This window comes from Choloepus didactylus, chromosome 2 (assembly GCF_015220235.1).
Source record: "Choloepus didactylus isolate mChoDid1 chromosome 2, mChoDid1.pri, whole genome shotgun sequence".
In the NCBI taxonomy this organism is placed as follows: domain Eukaryota; kingdom Metazoa; phylum Chordata; class Mammalia; order Pilosa; family Megalonychidae; genus Choloepus; species Choloepus didactylus.
The window spans coordinates 1,889,439-1,913,424 of record NC_051308.1 but is presented as its reverse complement, the minus strand read 5'-3'; the positions used below and the strand labels follow the sequence as shown (position 1 = coordinate 1,913,424).

Here is a 23,986-nt window from a genome sequence, read left to right as displayed (position 1 = left end):
TTCTAAGGTTTCAGGTTCCCCAAATACTAAATATGTTCCCTTCCATGGGAACATAACACAATTTCCCCAGCTTTCTCCCAATGACTTCTCATCCATGATTTGCCCCCACTGTTGCCATTCAAAATTACCAACAACTACCTTTTCATCACTGATGGTCATTTGTGTTGCTCTTTCATGTTCCCTTGACCTGAAGAGAGATGCCTTTGTGTTTTTTCCTCAGTTTTGCTGATCAGGGCAGACCTTGCTGATGCATTTAACTGGATTTCACCTAAATAAACACACTAAAGTTGTGACGTGCCGCAGAACCCCAAGCACCGTCCTCACCTTCAGGTGTTCTGGTCACCATCGCACTGAAGATGCTCTTTAACATAAGTGTCACTATCTCAGATTCTGTAATTTGAGGTCACTTAAATTTTATTGTCCTGAAACAATTTTTCATGCTGTGGCTTCCTTTCTTTGAGGATTATGCCACCTTGTTCCTAGCAGAGCTACTTTAATCATTGTTTTTCTTTTCTGACTCCAGGTTTCTGTAATTTTTGGTATCAAAGCAGAATGAAAATTCCTAACTGCCCAAGCTGAATACAAAGAAGGAAAAACTTGGTTTGCAGTTACAAGTGTTCTCATATCCCACGATTTATTATTAAACTGTGTTGCTGACTTTTTCTTGGTTTCTGACACCATTCCCCAAGAGTTTTTGCCTTACTCAATTCCAGAATTCTAAAGAGAAAGTGAGTATTTTAAGTTACAGCTACTTTAATGGCTAAGTACTTATAAATTCTTCTGCTAAATATGAAACCACAAGGATGAAAGTAAGGTTAGGCCTCCCAAAGCTGAATGTTTTCAGGAATGGACTGAATGGTTAGCAATGACCATTTTCCTATATTTGCTTTATTTAAGTCAAAGCATATCTTCATTCCTACTTATTTTAATTCTCAATTCACATATCAGGTTTTTTACTCATATATCAACACACTGAATTGGAAAGAGATCAACTTGCAATATTATTTAGCTTAAAGATCTTTATATAAAGTTATTCCAAAACTTAAGAAACTTTTCAAAACAAAGTTTAATACAAGAATAATTTTAACTTTTACAAAAAAGCTTAGGAAAAAACTGTGATGAGCATGTTTTTGTTCTGCTTTCATTTTCATAAATTTAGCTGAAGACCCCAAAATCCAAATAAATCAAAAAGTAGTGTTCTTACATTTAAAATAAAAGTTTCACAGATGAAACCAGAGATTTAGATAAATCTCTACATGTATTATCTAGAGGTTTAGGTGTAGAAGACTCAAGAAATCAGAATCATGAACTACCCAATCTGAGTTTTTATCCAGTGAGGGTAGATGAGGCAGCAATGGTCTGATATTCCTTAAAACACTTACCTAAAATTTCCTGGCCTCCTTTATCCAACTCCATTGCCTACCTCCTAATCACTCAATGGAGTAAAAATCATGGGAAGAACTTTTTCCCCAGAAAATGTCCTTTTACAATTTATTTTAAACAGATGCAATAGTATTTACATGGAAATTCTGCAGTTTTTTGACCCATAATATAGTTTCTAGGCAAAATCCTGATAAACATCCCAGGGTAAAAAAACTAAATAGTGGTGACAAAATAAATTGCTCCATGTATTGTGATCCTTTGTGGGGCACAGGGAAGTGTTCAAGGTGTGGGAATTCAAATACAAATGCCCCCAGCTGCCCCAGGCCCCTGGATTGCTGCCCTGACACACCTAAAATGTTAGTGTTGCCATCACCTGCCCCTTGAACAAAGAAATTCTTTTTTCTGTGATATTTATACTATTGGGCCACTACCTGTGATAAGGATGAGTTTGGGGGGGGGGGGTAAAGAAAAAAAAAGGAAGAAAACAGGTTAGAGGCTCCAGGTTGTGATAAGGATGAGTTTAAGGGGAGGTTAAAAAAAAAAAAAAAAGGAAGAAAATAGGTTAGAGGCTCCAGGACCCACTGGCTCAGGGAGAGTGCTCTGTGAAACAGATGTTACTCTTTTTCCTCTCCCACCAAGCAAGGGGGCACTTCTCCCAAGTCTTGGCCCAAACAACACAAAGTTACAAAGGTGGTGCCTAACCAACAATGGCAGAAGGATTGGAAACGTTGGACTTGATTTCCTTTCTGAACAATCACAAAGTACAAGCAATAATTTTTATCTGAGCACCATGAAGTACACAGGGGAATAAGCTGTCCTCTTTCTGAAAAAAATGGTAGAGGATATCGGGAAGGATGCAAATGAAATCCAATCAGAACTCATTGGTTTTCCTGAGTACAGTTATTTAAGAACACATTAAGTGTTAGGAAATGATGCTAATTTACACCATGCAAAAATTTTAGCACTTACCTAAAATAAGTTATTGGCCTTTCGAACCCCACTAAGAAATGATATATAGATAGATAATTTTTTTGAGATTGTTCACATACTGTACAACTATCCAAGGATCCGAAGTGTACAATTGCCCATACCATCATACAGTTGTGCATCCATCACAATTTTTTTTTTCAATTTTTAGAACATTTTCATTACTCCAGAAAAGAAATAGACAAAAAAAGGAGACTCAAATCCTCCCATACCCCTAACCACGCCCCCCCCTCCATTATTGATTCATAGTTTTGGTATAGCACATTTGTTACTGTTGATGAAAGAATGTTAAAATACTACTAACTGTAGTATATAGATTGCAATAGGTATATATTTTTTTCCTATATGCCTCTCTATTAGTAACTTCTAGTTATAGTGTCATACATTTGTTCTAATTCATGAGAGAGATTTCTAATATTTGTACAGTTAATCACGGACGTTGTCAACCACAAGATTCACTGTTTTATACATTCCCATCTTTTGACCTCCAACTTACCTTCTGGTGACATTTGTGATTCTGAGCTTACCCTTTCCACCAACTTCACACACCTTTCAACACTGTTAGTTATTCTCACAACACGCTACCATCACCCCTGTCCATTTCCAAATATTTAAGTTCACCCTACTTGAACATTCTGCTCATAATAAGCAACCACTCCCCATTCCTTAGCCTAATATCCCAGTAACTTATATTTCATGTCTATGAGTTTACATATTATAATTAGTCCATATCAGTGAGAACCTGCAATATTTGCCTTTATGTGTCTGTCTTAATTTCACTTGATATAGTGCCCTCAAGGTTTCTTCAACAGCCCCTTTCTTTTAAAACAGTTTTGTTCACACACCATACATTTTGTCCTAAGTAAACAATTGTTGGTTCCATGTATAGTCACATATTTATGTACTCAGCAGCATCACCACTAACTATATAACGACATCTCTATTTCTTCCCCAAAAAGGAGGAAGAGTCAAAGAAGGCAGAGAGACAAAAGAAAAAGAAAAAAAGAGAGAGAGAAATAACAACAAAACATGACAACTAGAAAGCAACAAAAGGAAAGATAGCATTAACCTAAAGTAGGATGAGAGTCAAGACAACATCGCCACTGCCGGGAGTACCATATCCTTCCCCTACCCCTCCCCACCATATATTGCCTTTGTTATATTAAAGGAAGCATAATACAATGTTTCCATTAATTATAGTCTCCAGTTTGCATTGATGGTATTTCCACCCCCCCAGTCCCACCCTATTTTTAACACCTTGCATTGTTGACATTCATTTGTTCTACCTCATGTAAAAACACATTTGTACCTTTTATTACAATCGTTGAGCACTGTAGGTTTCCCTGAGTTACACAGTCCCAGGCTTTATCCTTCGTCTTTTGTTCTGGTGTCCCACATGGTCCCAACCTTCCTCTTTCAATCAAACTCACAGTCATCTTTGTTCAGTGTACATACAATGCTGTGCTACTACCTCCCAAAATTGTGTTCCAAACCTCTCACTCCTGTTTCTTCCTGTCTGCAGTGTTCCCTTTAGTGTTTCCTGTAGGGCAAGTATCTTGTTCACAAACTGTCATTGTCTGTCTGAGAATATTTTAAGCTCTCCCTCATATTTGAAGGACAGTTTTGCCAGATACAGGATTCCTAGTTGATGGTTTTTCTCTTTCAGTATCTTAAATATATCATCTCACTTCCTTTCTGCCTCCATGGTTTCTACTGAGAAATCCACACAGTCTTACCAAGCACCCTTTGTATGTGATGAATTGCTTTTCTCTTGCTGCTTTGTAGGTGATGGATCGCTTTTCTCTCACTGCTTTCAGGATTCTCTCTTTATCTTTGACGTTTGATAATTTGATTATTAAGTGTCTTGGCGTGGGCCTATTCAGATTTATTCTGTTTGGGGTATGCTGCACTTCTTGGATCCGTAATTTTATGTCTTTCATAAGAGATGGGAAATTTTCATTGATTATTTCCTCTATTATTGCTTCTGCCCCTTTCCTCTTCTCTTTTCCTTCAGGGACACCAATGACATGCACATTCCCAATTTTCATTTTGTCCTTAAGTTCCCGGAGATGTTGCTCTTATTTTTCCATTGTTTTCTCTATCTGCTCTTTTGTGTGTAGGCTTTCAGGTGCCTTGTTATCCAGTTCCTGAGTGTTTTCTTCAGCCTCTTGAGATCTGCTGTTGTATGTTTCCATTGTGTCTTTCATCTTTTGTGTTGTGCCTTTCATTTCCATAGATTCTGCCAGTTGGTTTCCTGAACTTTCAATTTCTACCTTATGTATGCCCAGTGTTTTCATTATATGGCCCATCTCTTTTGCCATTATATGGTCCATCTCTTTTTCCTCCCTGAACTTTTTGAATTGAATTAGTATTAGTTGTTTAAATTCCTGTATCTCAGAAGTTTAAGTTGTTCCTTTGACTGGGCCATAACTTTGTTTCTCTTACTGTAGGTTGTAGTTTTCTGTTGTCTAGGCATGGTTTCTTTGGTTACCCCAATAAGGTTTTCCCAGACAAAAACGGGCCCCAGTCCCAGAAGGAAGAACTATTCAGTATCCGGTTTCTCTGAGGGTGTGCCTTAGAAAATTGGTACACCCTGTGAGAACTCCGGTCACTGTGCTTTTCTGCCCAGCAGGTGGTGCCTTTCAGCCTGTAGCTCTAGACTGGTGTAAGGAGGTGTGGCCTGTGGCTGTTTTCCCCTAGACTCTGGGGTCTGGTTCTGAATGGAAGGCAGGTAGTAGAGCTGGACCCCACCCCTTTTCTCTTAGGGAAGATAACCCCCCTAGGGAGAGGTCATTAGCATTTCAATGGTCTCTCTCTGCCTGTGCTATCTGCACCCTTCTCTGGGTCAGAGAACTGGGAACTGAAAATGGCTGAGGCTTTCTCCACTGAGCCGAAACAGGAACAGAAAGCCCCCTTCAGGGCCACTCTGGCTCTCCAAGGTCAGTCTTCACCCAAAGCCTCTGTCTGCTTGTTGGGGATTCGTATGGAGCAGTCCATACTTGTTAATTAAAACCCGAGTTGGAGCTCAGCTGTGCTATATTTGCTCACTTGGAGAGAGCTGCTCTCTGGCTCCATGAGGCTTTGCAGCTCGGGCCATGAGGGGAGGGGGCTCCTGGCTTGGATACGCAGTTTTTACTTGCAGATTTTATGCTGCGATCTAAGGCATTCCTCCCAGTTCAGGTTGGTGTGTGATGAGTGGATGGTCATGTTTGTCGTCCCCCCCCCCCCCCCAGTTAATCCGGATTATTTACCTGCTGTTCCTGGTTGCTTATTAGTTGCTCCAGGGGGACTAACTAGCTTCCACTCCTCTCTATGCCGCCATCTTAGATCTCCCTAGAAATGTTTTTTAAACTACCCATGTTTACTTCATGTACTAGTATTCATTTACCATAGTCGAGTGAGTGCCTTCAGTGCCATCCTACAAGAATGTGCTGACCCAGAGTATTGGAAAATTTTTAACATTCACCTGAAAAACAGAAACACCTACCTCTCTAATGAAACAAAATTACTAAGGAGTTTTATTTCTTGGCTGACAATTACACACCAAAAATAGCTTCAAAGAATTCATAAGCATTGCTTTATTATTAAAAAATGTTATTCTACTTTACAATCCATTGGATTTTTAAGATGCTTTAGTAGATGTACATTATAACCAATTTAAAGAGCTTGGTCAACTTGCTTTTAACAATGGCCATTTTTAAAAAATTAGGACAGTGGGTTTTCATATTTGCTTGGACAACGTTAATGAATTATTCCCCCCCCCCCCCAATGTCATTTTTTTCTAGTGTTACTGGTTGGGAAAGAGTTGAAACCCTGAACAGAAACAAACTCTTAATTTATTTGGCCTTTAATAAAACCAAATATGTAGAAGAAATCCAGATCTCACTAGGCTGGAACTTTCTGAAATACTTTTACTGTTGCCCTTCATATTATGTAAAGGAATCACTTCTATTAAGGAAAAGTGAAATACTATTTTTGAAATTATGCATACTAAAGATTAAAGAAGAATTTCTTATTTCTGACCTACACATATACATAAATTCAACCTCCTTAAAAAGCTCAGACCTGGTTACAATTCATTATTTCCATCACTATCCATTTATTGATGCTCCCTTAAAATTTGATACTGTTTATCAACACTTAAAATTTTTAATTCACAAAGGCATCAAGTCCAGGAATAATGCTTAAACAATGTTGGAGGCGCTTGTCTATGCCAATCAGGTAGCATTTAGTTTGTTTTACCACATTTATATACCACATTTATAAATTGCCAACTAGATGGCAAACTCCTTGAGAGTATAGGCCTTTCTCTACCCCCCAAACCTAACACAGGGATTTACATATGATAAAATATTGATAATGGCTTAAAGGATAAATTTAAGAAATAATTTAGTTTGAAGTCCTATGAAATGTTTGCCCTCCTGACCATTGCTACCACCTCAAATGACACTGAGTCCTGGATCATAAGTGTTTGTGGCCTGGGTCCAGAAGCAATAAACAGCAACAGCAAATGGAAGTCAGCAATGGACTTAAACCCAAGAAGTTCTGGGCACCAAATAATGCTAGTTTCCCCTAAGACCTCAGGCAAGGAAAGACAGCTGTGAAAAGATGTATGCATATTTTCTTCAAAAAGTCATTTTTAAAGAAAAAATACGTAAGGATCCATTCACCAGAACTATGCATACTTGCATGCAACAGAGGGAAGGGCTTTGTTGTGAGTGTTAACTCTGCTAGTTCTAGAGTTTATATTTCCTTAAGTTCTAGAACCCTCAGAAGAACTAAGATCCTATTATAAAACCACAACATTTAAACAAGATCCAACGTGCTACTTCCTTCTTAGAAATTCACTTTAAGGTTGCTACATTAATAAATCTATTTATTGGAGAGAGATGGGTTTTGGTATGTTTAGCCTCATCCTTGCTCTACCCTAACATTAAGTCCCTCCTTCCCCTCCCTCAGCATTTATTGTCTAACTACTACAAGACAAGTCCTGTGCAGGGTAGAGGAAAATGATAAATGAGATATGGTCCTTGCCCTCAGGGAATGTACCCACATTTTATGACTGTACAATTGGATGACTCCTATTACCACTTGGATTTCATAAAATGGAACATAAAACAAGTTCTCATCCTGTGAACTTAGTTGGCACTCTGTATCTGGTGGACATTCTGTTCTTTCTTCCATATTCAAACACCACCAATGCCTCTTTTACTTTTAACTTTATTTGGCAAAGCAGCACTGCATAAACCGTTCAGTAACTAGGACACAGCTTACACAGCATGTTAAATTCATATACATTATCAGCAGCAAATTAGAAACAGAAAAAACAACATTGAGTTACATGTCTCCTATAATTTTTAAAGAGAGAAAGGAAGAACTATGTTAGTTATGTCCAATCTGAACAGCTGAGTGTTTAAGAAACATCACTTGCCATCTTAAGTTTTAATATTTACAAATGCCTAGTTTTAAGGTAACAAAGCAGCTGATTGTATCTACAACATGCTATTCTATGACACCACATCAAAAGCTTTAAAAGGAAGCTCATCTCTTATTTTCTTAGTAGCATCTAACAGACATCCAAATACCAAGAATCTTAACTTGTGAATGGTGGTGTTATCTGATGCACAAAAGCAATCTGATAAATTAATATTGGAATAGAATTAAGTATCCAAGAAAAGAAAAACCACTCCTCAAAATCAGAATTACAAACTAAGTTTTCCATTTTGCAGAACCTCTTCTGTCAATATTTGAAAGTAAAATGTGTGCATGTTAAAGTATAATACACAAATTTATACTTTGCATCCTCCCTCTACCAATTCGGCTCTGCCTCTCTGAAGAATTCCACACCCTATAAAACCACACATTTTCATGCTGAAATTAATGTATTTAACAAAGTCCAAACAAGCTGTGATGCTGCTGATTTTCCAAAAGCTTGGAGGACTGAGATGAGCAATCCACTGTAATGTTATATATACTGGTCAAGCTGATGTTCATCCCTGAGAGGAAAAAGAGATAAAAATATAAGTTACATAGCCCCAAGTTTAACTTTCTAATGGCTTAGATACAACTGTTAAAACTATTAAATCAGCAAAAAATGCAGATTCCCAAGAACTATACTCAAAAAAAACAAAAACAAAAACAAAAACAAACACGAAACAAAACAAAAGCAAACAATCCCAAGTCAAACCAAAAATGGAAGCCAGCCACTTAAACAACTTTCATGCTTAACTCCAGAAGGAAATATGAAATGGAAAGACCATAGATTCTTCATTTTTCAATTCTTTCTTCCTTCAATACCATAAATTCAGGGAAAGTATGACGGTTTTAAATCGAGGATCATCTTGCTGATATTGTTTATTGTAAAATGACTACGTGAGTATTTATTGTCAAATGGGTCAATCTCAACCCAAACTCTCTAGGAGAAAATGCATCATCTGTAGGTATAATATACCTGTCAGCTGATTTCATAAGGCAGCTTTTATCAGCATCAAAAGAAACCATCCGCTCAGCCAGATGCAGTACTGGAAGGAAGGAGTAAAACTGCAATCTACAGTAAATGGTAGGGTATATAAATTATACCTCAGTAAAGCTGTTAAAGTGGAACATAAATAAAACGACTAGAAAACTGAACCTCAGATTTAAGAGGAATCTGAGTGTCAAAAACATTGTTAAACACTCAAGTACTTTTGGGATAAAAGGGCATGATGTTTGCAACTAAATCTCAAATGATTCAGGAAAAAATTATTTCATATTCATATAAATGTATAATTGAGATAGAGAAGGTGTGACAAAGCACATATGGAAAATGTTAATTGGTGGTTCTAGATGAAGAAGTTTCGGAGTTCTTTATACTATTCTAGCAACTTGTTTTTTAAAAGATATAAAAAAATAAAATTAAAGGTGAAATAATTTATATTTTACAGGTAAGTGATGAATTAAGGAACTATCAGATAATTTGTTTTTTTAAAACTAAATATATAAATTGTGAGAAAATATTTTAAAATTATTACCTCTCCTATAAACTCCATTTGTCATACATTATTGGATCATCTATTAAATGATGAATTATCAGTTCTGATTCCTTTTAATATATTCCTCTAAAGGTACACACTATCTAAATGGCAGTACCATACACTTCACAGATCAGCTTTTACTTAAATTCATGCAAGCAATAAAATATTTCATCTGCAAAAAGCAGTGTTCTCATTATAAAGCAGATGTAAAGTGTTCTACTCATAAACTAAAATTCACTTGTGTTTTTTAAAATATGAATTCATACTATTGGGTTTTTTAATGGTAACTGATACTTAACTTAGCTATTGCAACACATTAAGGATAACATAAATAAATCTTAATGCCCCATCAATGATGTAGTATGGCAACATTTCCAAATATCCTCTCCATTTCTGAATTTTTTTTAAATAAAGGAAAAGAAGTTTATAGACTTGAATTTTAAAACACAGGTAAAACCAAATTTTGCTGCCAGTATAGGTACAACCCTTGTCACATCCTAATACTCTAAAACCTAAGGAAGTAACTTTCAAGTTATTAATTTCTTCCAACATTCAAAATTCTACAACTAAAAGGAAAGCTAGAAGATAAAACATGGGACTGTATAACACAGTGAACCATGTAGTGGATGATGACTGTGGTTAATTGTACAAATATAAGAATGTTTTTCCATGAACTAGAACAAAGGTATGTCACTATTATAAGGTATTAATAATAGGGTGGATATGGGGAAAAATACAACTAATGCCAACTACGGACTATTGTTAACAGTAATATTATAATATTCTTTCATCAATTGTAACAAGGGTACTACACCAATGCTAAGTGCCAATAACGGGAGTATATGGGGTATGGGGTTTTTCTTTTTGGAGCAATGAGAATGTTCTCAAATTGATTGTGGTGATGAATGTATAATTCTGATTATATTGAGAGCCACTGACTGTACACTATGGATGGAGTGTATGGTGTGTGAATAAATGGTTCAAAAAGAATCTATATAAACATATCTTTATTTATCTGACTTACATGCATTGAATGTTTACAATAAAAAGCAACAGGCTCTTTAAAATTGCTATATATGTACTAAGTATATTAGGTAAGGAACTATAGTAAGTCCATGTTACTAACATTTAGTTATACATTCTTTACCAGGAACAAATGAAAAATTGTACTACCAGGAAACTCTGATCAAAATCCCTGAATGTCTTCTAATTAATGGAGTTCCCATTGTAATAAAAACCTTGTACAATTTTGTACAAAAGCATTATGAGACAAAAAAAATTCCAAAAGGAACAGAATATATCCCTGCCTTAAGGATGCAAAATACATACAAATGTACCTATTTAAAATAAAGCGTTAATTTAAAATATATTAAGAATTTCTGAAGCAACTAATACAAACATTTCACATCCTCAGTCATGAGCATAATCGCCTAGATTCCAGAACTATGGTCTATGGATCTGGTATTCTTCCTCTTTTATTAATCCAGCACAAACACAAGGACATTTTCCAAGTATAAGGGGATACAAGTCAGGTTTTAGGCTTTATTTATAATTCTCCATGCCCACTTCAGTTCTCATTTTTTTTCATATGGTTTCTAGCCCACGGTCCTATTATACCTCTTTGTTAAAGACTGGATCTCACCCCAACCAGAGTATTGCAACTAGCTCTGGATTCCCCCATTAAGAGAAAAGAAGGATGGTGAGAAATAAGAGAAGGTTCAAAGTAAAGTACTATGATGGGCTGTTAAATTCATCCTGGAGAAAATTCAAAAGAACAAAAATCATCTGATAACCTGGCAAGAAGACAACTAAGAAACTTTTTAGAAAATGGTAATTCCCAAGTATGGGATGGGCACTTAGAAAATGGCAAGCAACTACTTCACAAAGAAGAGCATGAGAACACGGTTTTTTAACTGCAGAATTAGATGCAGCTATCAATCCACTTCTCTCTACCCTCACCACATTTCGTTAGTGCAGTGCTTCAGCAACCTCTTGTTTCCAACTCTCATCTCGTCCCTGCCCAATTTAGTCTCCACACCACAGCCAGAGTGAACTTTCTGAGCTGTAATTCTGACCACTTCACTGCCAGGCTGAAACATTTTAATCGCTCCCTATTGTTCTCACAGCAGAGTCTGAACACACTACACAGTAATTGCCCGTTGTCTTTATTTGTATGTTCCACATGACGGTAAGCCCCATAAGGAGCAGAGCCAGCTTCAAACTCATGGCTGTATATTCTTGGCACCTCACACAGGACCTGGCATAGTGGGCACACACATGCTTGTTGAATGAAAGAATGATAATACAAAAAGGCCTCAGATTGAAAAATATTTCACAACACTTTTCCAAAGGCAATTTATGATAAAACAATTTTTTTCTGTTAAGAACAGTAAAAGCTTAGATTGGCCTGAAGAGGATAGAAATAGGGTACCCCCAAACAAGACGACCTTTCATCTATTACAGACCTAAATTTTAAAAGATGCAGGGGTATCTGTGCTGGAGAAAGGAGAGGTGGTGGTGCTAACAACTGATTTCAGACACCATCACCAAGGCTCCCTTCCTCTCTGACTTCCAGTTGTGCCTGGCCCACGTGATGCCCTGGTCAGAGGTTAAGAGCATGGAGGAGAAAGATGTGGTAATTCAGGATCTTATTGTCACCCTTTTCCCCCTCACTACCACTCCTGCAGGCGCCCCCTCCATGGCCCCCGCTCTCAATAAAACCACTTTCTCCCCTTGTCCCATGAAGCCTAGGAGTGGTCACAGCTCCCCCTTGTTGCTAGCCCCTGGGCACCTTAACTTCCTTTACTGGTTCCAGCAATGTTTCCCGTGTCTCTGAATTGTCCCTTCGTTAAATCATTTCAAAATCCCAGTTGAGTATGCCTTCTGTTTCCTGCCTGGACCCAGACTGATACCATTTATGAAGACAAACAGAAATAGCAGACTGAGGGTCTCTTTCATTTTAGCTTAACCTCTGATGTTTCACCGTCTCAAAAATCCTATTTTTCGGAGCAAATTTTTTTATTGTGGTAATTTCTTCCAATTTAGTCTCTAGATTTTGTTTTACCTTTAATAATACACTTTAACTTTCAGATTTACAAGTAACTGAGTATCTCTGTAAATTAGAACTACATTTTTGGATGTAAGAAATGTGTTTGAGCAAATATGTAACAAATCTACCATAGAAAAAAATGAGAAAATACTCCTAGTACAACTAGGGAAAAGTTTTCCAATGACACAAAAATGTAAATTGCTCAATTTTTTAAGACAAAAAGAAAAACAGATACACATTTAAATATTTGGCAAATAGATCAATAACTGTTCATAAATTAAAAAATTATACTAATTTTTAAACACAAATAGTTGAGTTTTATCAGAGGTAGATCCGGGTTTTGTAGGGGTGTAAAATATCTATAATTGGTAGGAATGCCCTTTATAGGGAGAAAAACAGAAAAAAAACCCAAGACTATGCAGTTAAATGACATATAGGGCCATGGACAGATCCAATGCAGTGAGGAGCCTGGATCTTGACCTCTGTTAACTTCATGGCAAATCTATTTCTGGTTACAAAAACAAAACATACTTTTGTAATTCTTCCATCATGAAATTATAGGCAGAATGTTCAAGACTAATATTTATTTTATATAAAAAGGAAATTTAAGAACTTACTAATGAAAGTGAACTCTTAATATCAAATTTCAGTAACTAGAGGGGGCAGAGAGGGAAGAAAAGAGGAAAAAGAAAAATCTTGGCTTCAAACAAAATATTCAGACTATGTCAAGACATAAAACAAAAGTCAGCATTAAACTTTATAATGAGCCATGTGGTGCTGAAGAATATGCTGCATGCTGTTGGTCCTTTGAGAGGGTTTGTGAGACGTGGGCACTTACTGGGTAGCTTAGAGAATCCCCTGCCTTCCCCCGAAAACTTAGCTAGAGTAGCCTAAAACTTGGCTGGCCTCGTCTATAGAATGGTGAGCAGTTTATTCCTTATAAAGGCCCGGAAACAACAGCTAGATGTAAAACAGATCCAAGCTGTCAGTCATCTATAAATCTCAATGAAAACGAAATTAAGCTGGGAGGCAGAATGTCCTCTTTGGGATCCTGACACTTCAGGAAACTAGGACAACTGTAAAGTTCCCCTTCCTTCTCCTTATAACAATGCTACAGCAGAGTGAACAGGACAGGAAATGATGGCTCTTTCTCTTCCAAATGAAAGCTTTTGTTTCCAGGACCATACAGCTGCTATAAAGAGTTGCAAATATAGAAAAAACAGGGTGGCTGGTAAAGGCTAAAATAAAATAGTCTTAGAGAAAATACTGAACTGTGTCTAAAAGTTTCTTCGAAAAACACTTTTTGTGCCAAGTCTCACCCCCCTTTCCCAAAGATATGAGTTAAACCAAAAGGACAGACCATGCAAAACTGTTTCCGATGTTTAATGTAATGAATTTTTGATGGTATAAAGAAGTAAAAGGAGACAACCGAACAAGCAGCTCTTGTAGGCTGATGTCTTAGAATCGATACCCTTTCACCTTGTGTGTGTGGAAGAAGAAAGAGCAGAAGAGAAAATCACTTCCACCTGGACCACTGCTTGTCCTTATCTGTTAAAGGCACGTAGATGACCCCCATCAAAGGTTTCATTTTGATGCTGCCATCTTGTAGCTTATCGTACTGCTCCAACATTTGGTTTCCCCCTGCAGGACCGACTGGCAATATCAATCTTCCACCAGGCTTTAACTGGTCTATCAGCTTTTAAGAAAAAGAAAAACAAATACACAAAGTTATCTATTTTACATTACGAGTCATTCTACATCAAGGGTAAACAACTTTCAGTGTCCATGGGCAGAAAGCAGAAAGGTATTTTAATTAGCATGCACATACTTTGATTGTTGAACTTGTTACTCAACTACTCATTCACTCATTTAGCTATCGGCCTCCCCTGCTAAACTACAAGTTGCTTGAGAACAGGAATGTATCTTAGTCATCACTAATATAGTACCTAATACACCAGAGTGCCCAAAATGTTTGAAATGGGCCACCTAATGTAGAACTCTCCTTTTGGGAAGGCCAAGGGCAAAGCAAAAATTCTAATGCCCGTGTTGCCTGTTTTGAATCTTTGTGATTTGTGCGGAGAGGGCAAATGTAGAAAAATCAGCAAAATATCCCTATTCTATTACTGTAGAACCTAGGACATCACTGAATCAAAGATAAGGGAAATGTAGTGTTTGGGATTGCTGGTACCGGCGGGAATAGGGCTGGAATCTCTGCAGCATTTGAATGAGCACACACCACCCCTTCAGTGAAACAAGAGCACTCACTGAAAGACCCTCTAGTCAGAAAACTTTTAAACCCTATGTAACCATTTGAATGTAGCCTTAGAGATCACTACGCATCAAAAACAATAAGGAAGAAACCTTACTTTGTGCCCTCAATTAAAATTTTGGTTTTTATCAACTCCTATCTTTTTTCCATTTTAATTTATATCAAAGTAATAATACATGCAAGTATTCTTTGAGTTGTTTTTCTAAATTTCAAGGTTTACAATGACAGACTTCTTCCTCCTACCCTAAACTTGTTCCCTAAATCCAGTTATTTTAAATCTTTTTGGTTGTGCCTTCCTAACCTTTATATTTCAAATAAGGTTTTAGCATGCCTACACACATTCTGTTCCCTTCCTCCAATCTAACCGCCACGATTTTTTACTAAAACCATTTTCAGTTATGACTATGTAAATACAATTTGCTTAGCTTAGAGGTATCCAATGATTGTTTCCTTACACAATGGTTTTGTTTTCTCTGCAGTCAAAAGCTGAAGACTTTTCTTTTCTCATTCTCTTAATTTCCTTTGTTAACTGTTTCTAAATCTTCACACCCTCCAACAGTAACTCAATGATATTTCCACACAGTCAATTCTACCTAATTAATGCTGTTTTATTTTTTCTGTAGACCCCTTTCTAGTGCCTTCCACCTGCTGCTTCAAATCGGGGCCTGCTCTTCTCCAAGCTTGCCACAGAACTTCCATTGGGGCCTTACCTTCCACTCTGCATGGACTGGGAACTCCCCTCACCTCTCTCCTGGCAAGATGCCCTACTTCCTAGATCCCATGGCTCCCGTTTTTTGGTTTTTCTCATTGCCTCTCCTGCCCCATGTTTTTGATGATGATGTTGTTAAAATAATCAACTCCAGAAGCATTCTGTGAAACAGTGAGTTGAGTGTTTTAAAAGAAAGAGGCTGAGATTGAAATTTGCAGGTCTAAAAGTATCTTTATTCTACCCGTATATACTTGATCAGACCTGTGGGCATTGAATTCTAGGTCGGAAATCATTCTCAATTCAGAGTTTTGATGGTTTGCACCTCTGACTTCTTGATTCTAATGTTGCTACTTTATAGTCTGATGCCTTTCTGACCACCAATCCTTAACAGGTGACCTGTTTTAAGGAAGCTTTTAGAATCCTCTCTTTAAACCCAAAATTTCATGATATTGAGAGTCTTTTCCTTCTTTTCAAAATTCATTGTGCTGGACACTCAGATCTTTTCAAAGCATACGATCATGTCCTTCAATTCCTGAAAAATTTTACATTCTTTAATAATTTCTTTCCCAATTTCTCTGCTCTCTTTCTAGAATTCCTAATAGCTGAACACTGGACTTCCTGTGTGCCTAATGTTCTCCTGTCTTCTTTCCTCTGTCTACTTTCCAAGAGGTTTCCATGATTTCATCTTCTCCATCCTTTTGAAGTTTTAACATTTCATTTATGCTTTCATATTTTCAATTCCCAAAAGCTCTTCTTCTGACTGTTCTGTAAAAAACAGCCTCCTGGCTAAGCCCACCTATAATTATGCTAGGAGTCATCTCAAGAGAACCTCTTTTGTTGCTCAAATGTGGACTTTCTCTAAGCATAAGTCTGCAAATAAATTCATCACCCTCCCCCCAATGTGGGACAGGATCCCTAAGATGAATGACCCTTCCTGGCAATGTGGGACATGGATTCCAGGAATGACCCTGACACTGAGGGATTGAGAATGCATTTGTTTTTTGACCTAAAGGAGGAAAGAAAGGCAACAAAGTAAGGTTTTAGTGGATAAGAGAAGTCAAATAGAGTCAAGAGGCTGTCCTGGAGGTTACTCCTACGCAAGCTTCCCCTGGATATGCCAAATGACTATAGTAAGATAAGCCCAAGTGGATAGTTAATTCCCAAAACCTTAAAGGATACTCACATTCCTATGTGAGACCTAATAAAAGTTGCACTCACTGAGTTTATTCTTCAAAAACTTCAGTGTTTCTGAGTGTTCCCATGCCAGCTGTGTCATAAAACCCAGAGGCTATAGCCTCTTGAACATCAGCTAGATGTGTCCCCTTTGCTCACAAAGTTGACACCCCTTTTCAACATGAACAGGTTAGAGTGGTCACTGCCTAGACATCAGGTTAGGGTGGTCACTGCCTAGAAATCCCTGCAGATTCCTTAAGTGATTAAACTAGAGGAAGGAGTAGCAACCGACAAGATGGAATTTAAGAAGGATTAAGAATACTAAATATTTATATAATTTCCTTTTTCTTAGTTGCTAGGATATTAGAATAGCTAAAAGTTAAAAATTGAAATGGTGGAACTCTTAAGACTTAGCATCCTTTGAAATTTGTTCTAGAGCTATTTGTTAAATTCTAATTTGAAGCTAGACCTTTTTATATATATGTTATATTTCACTATAAGGAAATAACTGTTACTATGATACTATATCTCATTACAACTTTGGAAATTTCCTTTTATATCTACTTGTGAAATCATACTTTGAAAGATATTACCTTTTTGTGTATATTTCATAATAAGGAAATAACTGAGACTGTCGAACTATAACCTATAATACTCTCTGAAATTTTCTAACTGCTTGTTATATTGCAGTTGGAAAGTTATTACTTCCATGTATATATGTTATATTCTACAATAAAAAATATGATAAAAAATTAGTCATCTCAAAGAATGTGGTGGAAAGAGCATAATTAAATGGACTGGAGTAGAGGAAAACCTTTTGAGTTTACATATTGTTTTGTGTGTTTGACTATAGAGCTTTCTGTATGTTTTTACACCATTATCAGAAAAAGATAAATTTTAAAATGCCTAAATCAAAAGTACAATTAAACAAGTGACGTGTACTTTTTATTTGTTGGAATAACCATACGGAAAGAAACTATTTAAAATAACTAACTGTTCAGCACTCTTAAGTTGTCTTTACATCCCTGGTCAGATTTTATCTAAGTACAAAATACCATTTCCAAAAACACTGTTTTTAATGATAATATTTTATGCTATTATAAATCCATTCTACGTGTACAAATGAATATGTATGTTTGTGTAAAGCCAGTAATAATAATATGTCATTGGAAGCTAACATTTGCAGCAGATAGGGAAAATAAATAGCAAAAGGGAAAAATTAATTAAAACCATATCCTTAAAAGTTAGTTTGATATATTATTATTCACTTGTGAAATGTTATCTCTTTAAAAAGTGAAAGAAAACATTTTCTTATTGGATACACCAGAAAAATCTAAAAACAATGATCTGCTCAATAGTAGTGAATACCCTAGATGTGGTTTCAAATATCATTTCCATTCAAAAGAACCTAGATTCCTTTTTATGACAGAAATAAGCAATATTGAGCTACCTTTTGAAGTCATGTTATAGGCTCAGAAATAGTCTGTTAGCCAAAAATGGGATAAGTTGAGCTTCAATAAGAACAATAACTGCAAATATTTTGAAACTCATCAGATATTTGCATTTCATAAGTTTATGATGGTACTTTAAAAGTTTCTTTTAGATTATTTTATACATCCACTGTTTACTCTGAAAACTAGTAAATAAAATGTTCGGTGAACACACAAAAAAAAAAAAAAAAAAAACAGCCTCTTGTTCTTGTTTTACAGCCTCCTGTTCTTGTTTCTTAGATGTAATATCTTCTCTTATCTTTGAGACTATGATTTTCCCTCAAGTTTCCTTCAACCCTTTACATTGCCTTTCTTCAAGTTCCTTTTTCCCTTTTCTTGCTTGTTTTGGTCTTTACTTTTCATATTGAAGGCCTTCCTAAAATATTGGGTGATCACTGGCTGTCACTGCACATTTAAGAATGAGGTATTCAAAAGATGACTAGATGGGGAGATGAGTAATAAAATAAAGACATGCATAAAATCATCATCGTAATAATAGTAAGTTGGGAATACAGGGAAAAAAATACCCCTAGGTAAACTATGGACAATAGTTAATAGTACTACTTTAATAATCTTTCATCAACTGTAACAAATGTAACTACTGTTAAAAAATAGAATTACAAAAAAGTGCTATCATCAATTGTAACAAAATTTCTACACCAATGCAAGTGGTGGTGGTGGTGGTGGTGGGTGGCGTATGAGAATCCTGTATTTTATGCATGATTGTTCTGTAAACCCGTAACTTCTTTAATAAAAAAAAAAAAGGTGACTAGAAATTGGTGCAGAAGTAAGGAGAGCAGAAATTGTTGACTGGTAGGCTCTATTATAGCATCTCCAGAAGTATCTACAATCTCTGTTCTAGGAGTCAGTTGAGAACCTACAGGTCTCAATGATCATAAACTGATTTTTCTTAAACTCCCTGTCTTCTGGCACCTCACATTTACCCACTGCTATGCCTGGTACCGGAGTCCAGACTTCTCTAGTTCCATATTTTCAGGGAATGAACTTCCCGTCTCCTGAGGAAGTGGGGGAGGAGAGGGTACCTGGCTGCTCTAGTTGGGGCTAGAGATTAGGGCTAAACGTTCCTCATACAGTCTCAAGCAGCAGCTCTTCTTTTCAGATCCATGCTTTACCTCTGATTTCCAAGGTCCTGATGCCTCCAATTCCTAAGCCTTTTTGGAGTTCTACAGAGTAAACTGCTTCTGTGTTGGTATCTCCCTCCGCAGTCTCTCTGTTTTCAGCTTCTTCCACACTCCTGAATCAGTTATTATTCCAATTTATACAGTTCAGGATTGCAGGTATAATCTCCTATTTTCACTGTGTACGGAGTTTGTGTTTCTATTTCTTGTTTTCCTAGTTGTTTGGGGATAACAGCCAAGAGGAGGAATAAGCACCTTTACTCTGCTATCTTAAACTGGAAAGCCTCTTCAGAACATTCATCTTTAAATTTAATCAGATGAATACAGACCCTTATAACAATTCCACAGGCTACTGCAATGTTTAAATCATACTGAGCTATACAAGAAATAGCCTTTGAGGTCATCTCAGGATCTCAAGCAAGGAAGATGAACCCAGACCTGCCTCTTCATTTAAACAGGGCTCTATTTCAGATTTTAACTGTTCAGACGTGGGTATAAATATTAAACTAAGAAAAGTTAAAGAACCACCAGTTGTGTATTCATATGAGAAAATTCATTGACCTGTTCATTTACAACTTATAACATTTTCTACACTATGTTAACACGTCAACGAAAATATTTTTTTAACAGATAAGCAAAAGGGCCAGAAAGAGTAAGTGATTTTCCCAAGATCATCCAACCAGTTAGGAGCAAGCCAATGACCAGGACCAATTCCCCAACTTTCAGCTTCACATAAATGACCTAAATATGCAAATAAGACGCCTTTCCAAGTTAGGGAGTAGATAAGACTGGGCAGAAGAGACAGTGTCCCTTTCAGCCCCCAGTCACTTAGTTGAGAACTATTTAACAGTTATCTGTAACAGACACCTAAAATTTCAGTGAATTCAGCCAAGGATTAACAACTGACCCAAGTTTATCACAGTTTTACTAAAATGAAAAATTAATATTGTATTTAAACATTTCCTTGACTGTATAGTATATGATACTGGAATATCCTCACCTCTCATTGCATACTATGCAAATCCTACTATTCTTTAAGATTCAGTTCAAGCTCTATCCCTGAATGAAGTCTCTTTGTCTATTCTATACAAAATTCTCTCCCTCCTTGAATCCTGCAGTGCCTATTTTCTTTTCCATTCAGTATCTAACATATGCTAATGACATGTTATCATATCATTAACTTCCATATTATATATACAACACATCTCTTCTAGAATATAAGCTTTGTGAGGGTCAGATGTATGACAAATATTTCCTGGCATCTCCTGTGTACCTAACATAGTTTTGATTATTCTGGTACTGAATAGAAAGTCAAACTGATTATCAGGTCATGAACTTTAGAGGGATTTCCAAAGTCTACTGTTGTTCTAGTTCTTAGCTGGATCAAATACTGCTTGAAATAAGACAGAGGGGTTTAGGAATTTTCATGTCATTTACGTAACTGCTGCATACGTTTAAAAAAAAAAGAAAAAAAAAGGTAACTGTAACCAAAATACACCACATAAAATCTATATTTTCAATGTCTCCTGATAGTCATTTCTATATAAGTCTTTTAGGGTTTTTAGTTGAATGAAGCATACAAACAGAAATATAAAAAAACAACTCACTGCCTGGGGCACAGTTGGGGCTGCTGCTCCTACATGAATAGCATCATAAGGAGCTTCTTCAGTATATCCCATTCTTCCATCCCCCACTGAAAGAAAAATAGTTATGATTTAAAAACCTGTTCAGATAGTCTTACCTAGAATAAAGAATTATACTATTAGAGGTATGCAATGGGAAAAGGACAGATTTTCCAACAAATGGTGTGGAACAACTGGATATTCATATGGAAAAATACATAATTGAACTCCTGCCTCATACATATGTAAAAATCAACTGCAGGAAGATCAAAGACCTCAATATGAAAAATGAAACTAATCAAGTTTCTAAAAGATAATATAGGGAAATATTTTCATGACCTCCGGGTGGTCTTAAGCAGGGCACAGAAAGTATTGGAATAAATTGGTAAGACTATTCTAAAATTAAGAATTTTATTTATCAAAGGCACTGTTAAGAGAGTAAAAGGGAATACTATGGAGTAGAAGAAAATATTTACAATATATAAAAACAAAAGGCTAGTCTCCAGAGTCTTTTAAATCAAAGAAAAATGCAGACAACCTAATACCTGAATAGGAACTTCACAAAAGTGGAAATCCAAATGGCCAAACATATGAAACCGTGTTCAACCTCACTGGGTAACAGGAAAATGCAAAAGTAAAATAAAAAAGGTATTTCTATTTCCTCACTAGATGAGCAAGAAAAGTCTGACAATACCAAGTGCTGGGAAGATGTGGAATCGTAGGGACACTCATTCATTGCTGCTGTGCATGTAAACTGGTTCAAACTGGCAGTATTTATGGCCATCCTATGATTCTGCAATTATCCTCCTAACTATATACTTTACAGAAGTGAGTGCTTCTACAATGAGTATATACATGTACCAGGACTTATGTACAAATATGTTCATGGTAGCACTATGAATATCCCTAAACTAGAAACAACCCTAAAATGCATCTGCAGTAGAATTAATAAACAAATTTTGGCAATATTAATACCAATTAATATAATACTAATACAATTAATACAATGGAATACTACAAGCAAAGAAAATTAACTACATGCAAAAGATGGATGACTCTTACAAACACAACAAATGAAAGAAGTCATTCACCAGAGAATATATAATGTATGGTTTCATTTCTATAGTGTTCAAAAAAGGTAAAATTAAACATCATTTATAGATTTGCATTAAGCAGTAAATGCATGAAAGTCAGAATACTGGTTACTACTAGGGAGAAGGGAGAGAGATAGGATCAGGCAGAAGTAAGCAAGGAATTTCCAAAGTGCTAAAACTGTTCCATTTCTTGATCAGCATGTGACAACACACGTTTTGTTTTACAATTTAAGCTTTACATTTATGTTTCAGGCACTTTTTGTATGTCTGTTATATTTCACAATGTAAGATGTGTTCACACAGAAATATATCCACTATATATTGCTGAGTAAAAAAAAAAAACAAACTACAGAACAATAGGTATAATATAAATCCGCTTTAAAACCTGTGTGTAGGGGAAGATGGCAGAGCAGGTGAGGCAAGAACAAGCTACTCCTCCGTGAAAGAAACCAGAGAGGGGCCAGAGGACACCCAGGATCCGGTTTTGGAGTGTGACCAGCCATAGAGGGTCCCCCACAGTATGTGGAGGGGATGTGGACATAAACATGAGAGACAGTGACTCAAGGGACAGTGTGAGTTTGGTGAGGTCCACCTCCAGGGCTGGCAGCAGTGAGATGACCTCCAGACAAGGGAGTCAGCAGAGACTCTGCACTCCCATACACCTACCCTGGCAATTAGCTGGGGAGGTGATCCTCAAAACCCAGAAGGCTGGGAGCTTCTGTGAGGGAACCTGGGAGGCAGTGTTTCCTCTCCCCTGATGAAAATCCAGGGTTTGCACCAGCAAGAGGCAGGGAAAGGAGAAGGAGCGCATCAGGAGCCCCTGCCATACCTCAGAGATTCACAGGCGCACGGCAAGCAGGGAGCTGGGCACGTCTAATCTGCAGGGTGCCTTTCAGTGGACTCCCTGCCTCACTGCCCAGGGCCCACATTGCAGCCCCAGGGCAGGCAGTCCCCAGTGCACATGCAGAACCGTTGCACTGATTGGTTCCCCATCCAGTTTGGACTCCACCCAGCACACAGGGGAAGTTTGAGGAAGACCACGTGAGAACGCCACCTGCTGGTAGGATGGGGAAACTGCACTTCGGCAAGTTGTAGCTCTCCCAAATTATCTATAAATGCTCAAAAAATCCTGCATTTCCTAAAATAACCTTATCAAGACAAGCAAATGACCTGAAGCCAACAGAAAATCACAAAGCACTTGAAGAATCTAGAAGATATGGACAAGCTAAACAAAATTAAAAAGCTGGAAGAGACCTAAAATTTAGAGAAATTAATTAAAGAAGTAAAAACAATTCTCCAAAACAACTTCAGTGAGATGCCTAAAGAAATAAAGGATGTCAAGAAGATTCTAGAAGAGCATAAAGAAGAAGGTGAAAGAGCAAATATTAAAAAATAGATCTTATGGAAATAAAACACACTGGATCAAATTAAAAATATACTAGAGACACACAACGGCAGATATAAGGAGGCAGAAGAAACAAAAGGTGAACTAGAAGACAGGGCAATCGAACGCAAAACACACGAAAGAACAAATGATGAAAAAAACAAAAAATTTGAAATGGATCTTGGAGAAATGATGGACAACAGGAAGCAAACAAATATAAGAAACACTGGTGTCCCAGAAAGAGAAGGGACAGGTAAAGGGCTAGAAAGAGTGTTTCAAGAAATAGTTGGGAAAAACCTCCCAACCCTTCTAAACGACATACATATGCAAATCAAAGATGCCCAAGGAACTTCAAATAGAATAAATCCAAATAAACCTACTACGACACATATACTGATTATACTGTCAAATGCTGGAGAGGAGGAGAAATTTCTGAAAGCACCAAGAGAAAAGCAATTCACCATAAACAATTGTGCCAGATTGAATTTATTATGTCCCCCCAAATGCCATTATCTTTGATGTAATCTTGTGTGGGTGGACCTAATTCTTTGAGTGTTCCCATGGAGATGCGCCCCACCCAACTGTGGGTGATGACTCTGATTGGATAATTTCCATGGAGGTGTTGGCCTGCCCAATGGGTGTGTCTGAATTAAATTACTGGAGCACTATATAAG

The 23,986-nt window shown here is 36.9% G+C and overlaps 1 protein-coding gene across 2 annotated transcripts in view; it reads right to left on the bottom strand.

The window, feature by feature from the left end:
• Window positions 1-5,930: 5,930 nt before the first annotated feature.
• The window catches only part of PCMT1 (protein-L-isoaspartate (D-aspartate) O-methyltransferase), a 102,516-nt gene continuing 84,460 nt past the window's right edge, over window positions 5,931-23,986 (bottom strand). Inside the window, exons 6-8 of one of the 2 annotated variants that reach the window (XM_037819314.1) lie at window positions 20,820-20,905; window positions 13,912-14,128; window positions 5,931-8,366 (exon numbers count right to left, since the gene is read on the bottom strand). In XM_037819314.1, coding sequence (XP_037675242.1) covers window positions 13,949-14,128; window positions 20,820-20,905 — 266 coding nt within the window. In that variant the 3' untranslated portion in view covers window positions 5,931-8,366; window positions 13,912-13,948. The remainder of the gene's footprint in view (window positions 8,367-13,911; window positions 14,129-20,819; window positions 20,906-23,986) is intronic. The other variant, XM_037819307.1, reaches the window with a different exon arrangement.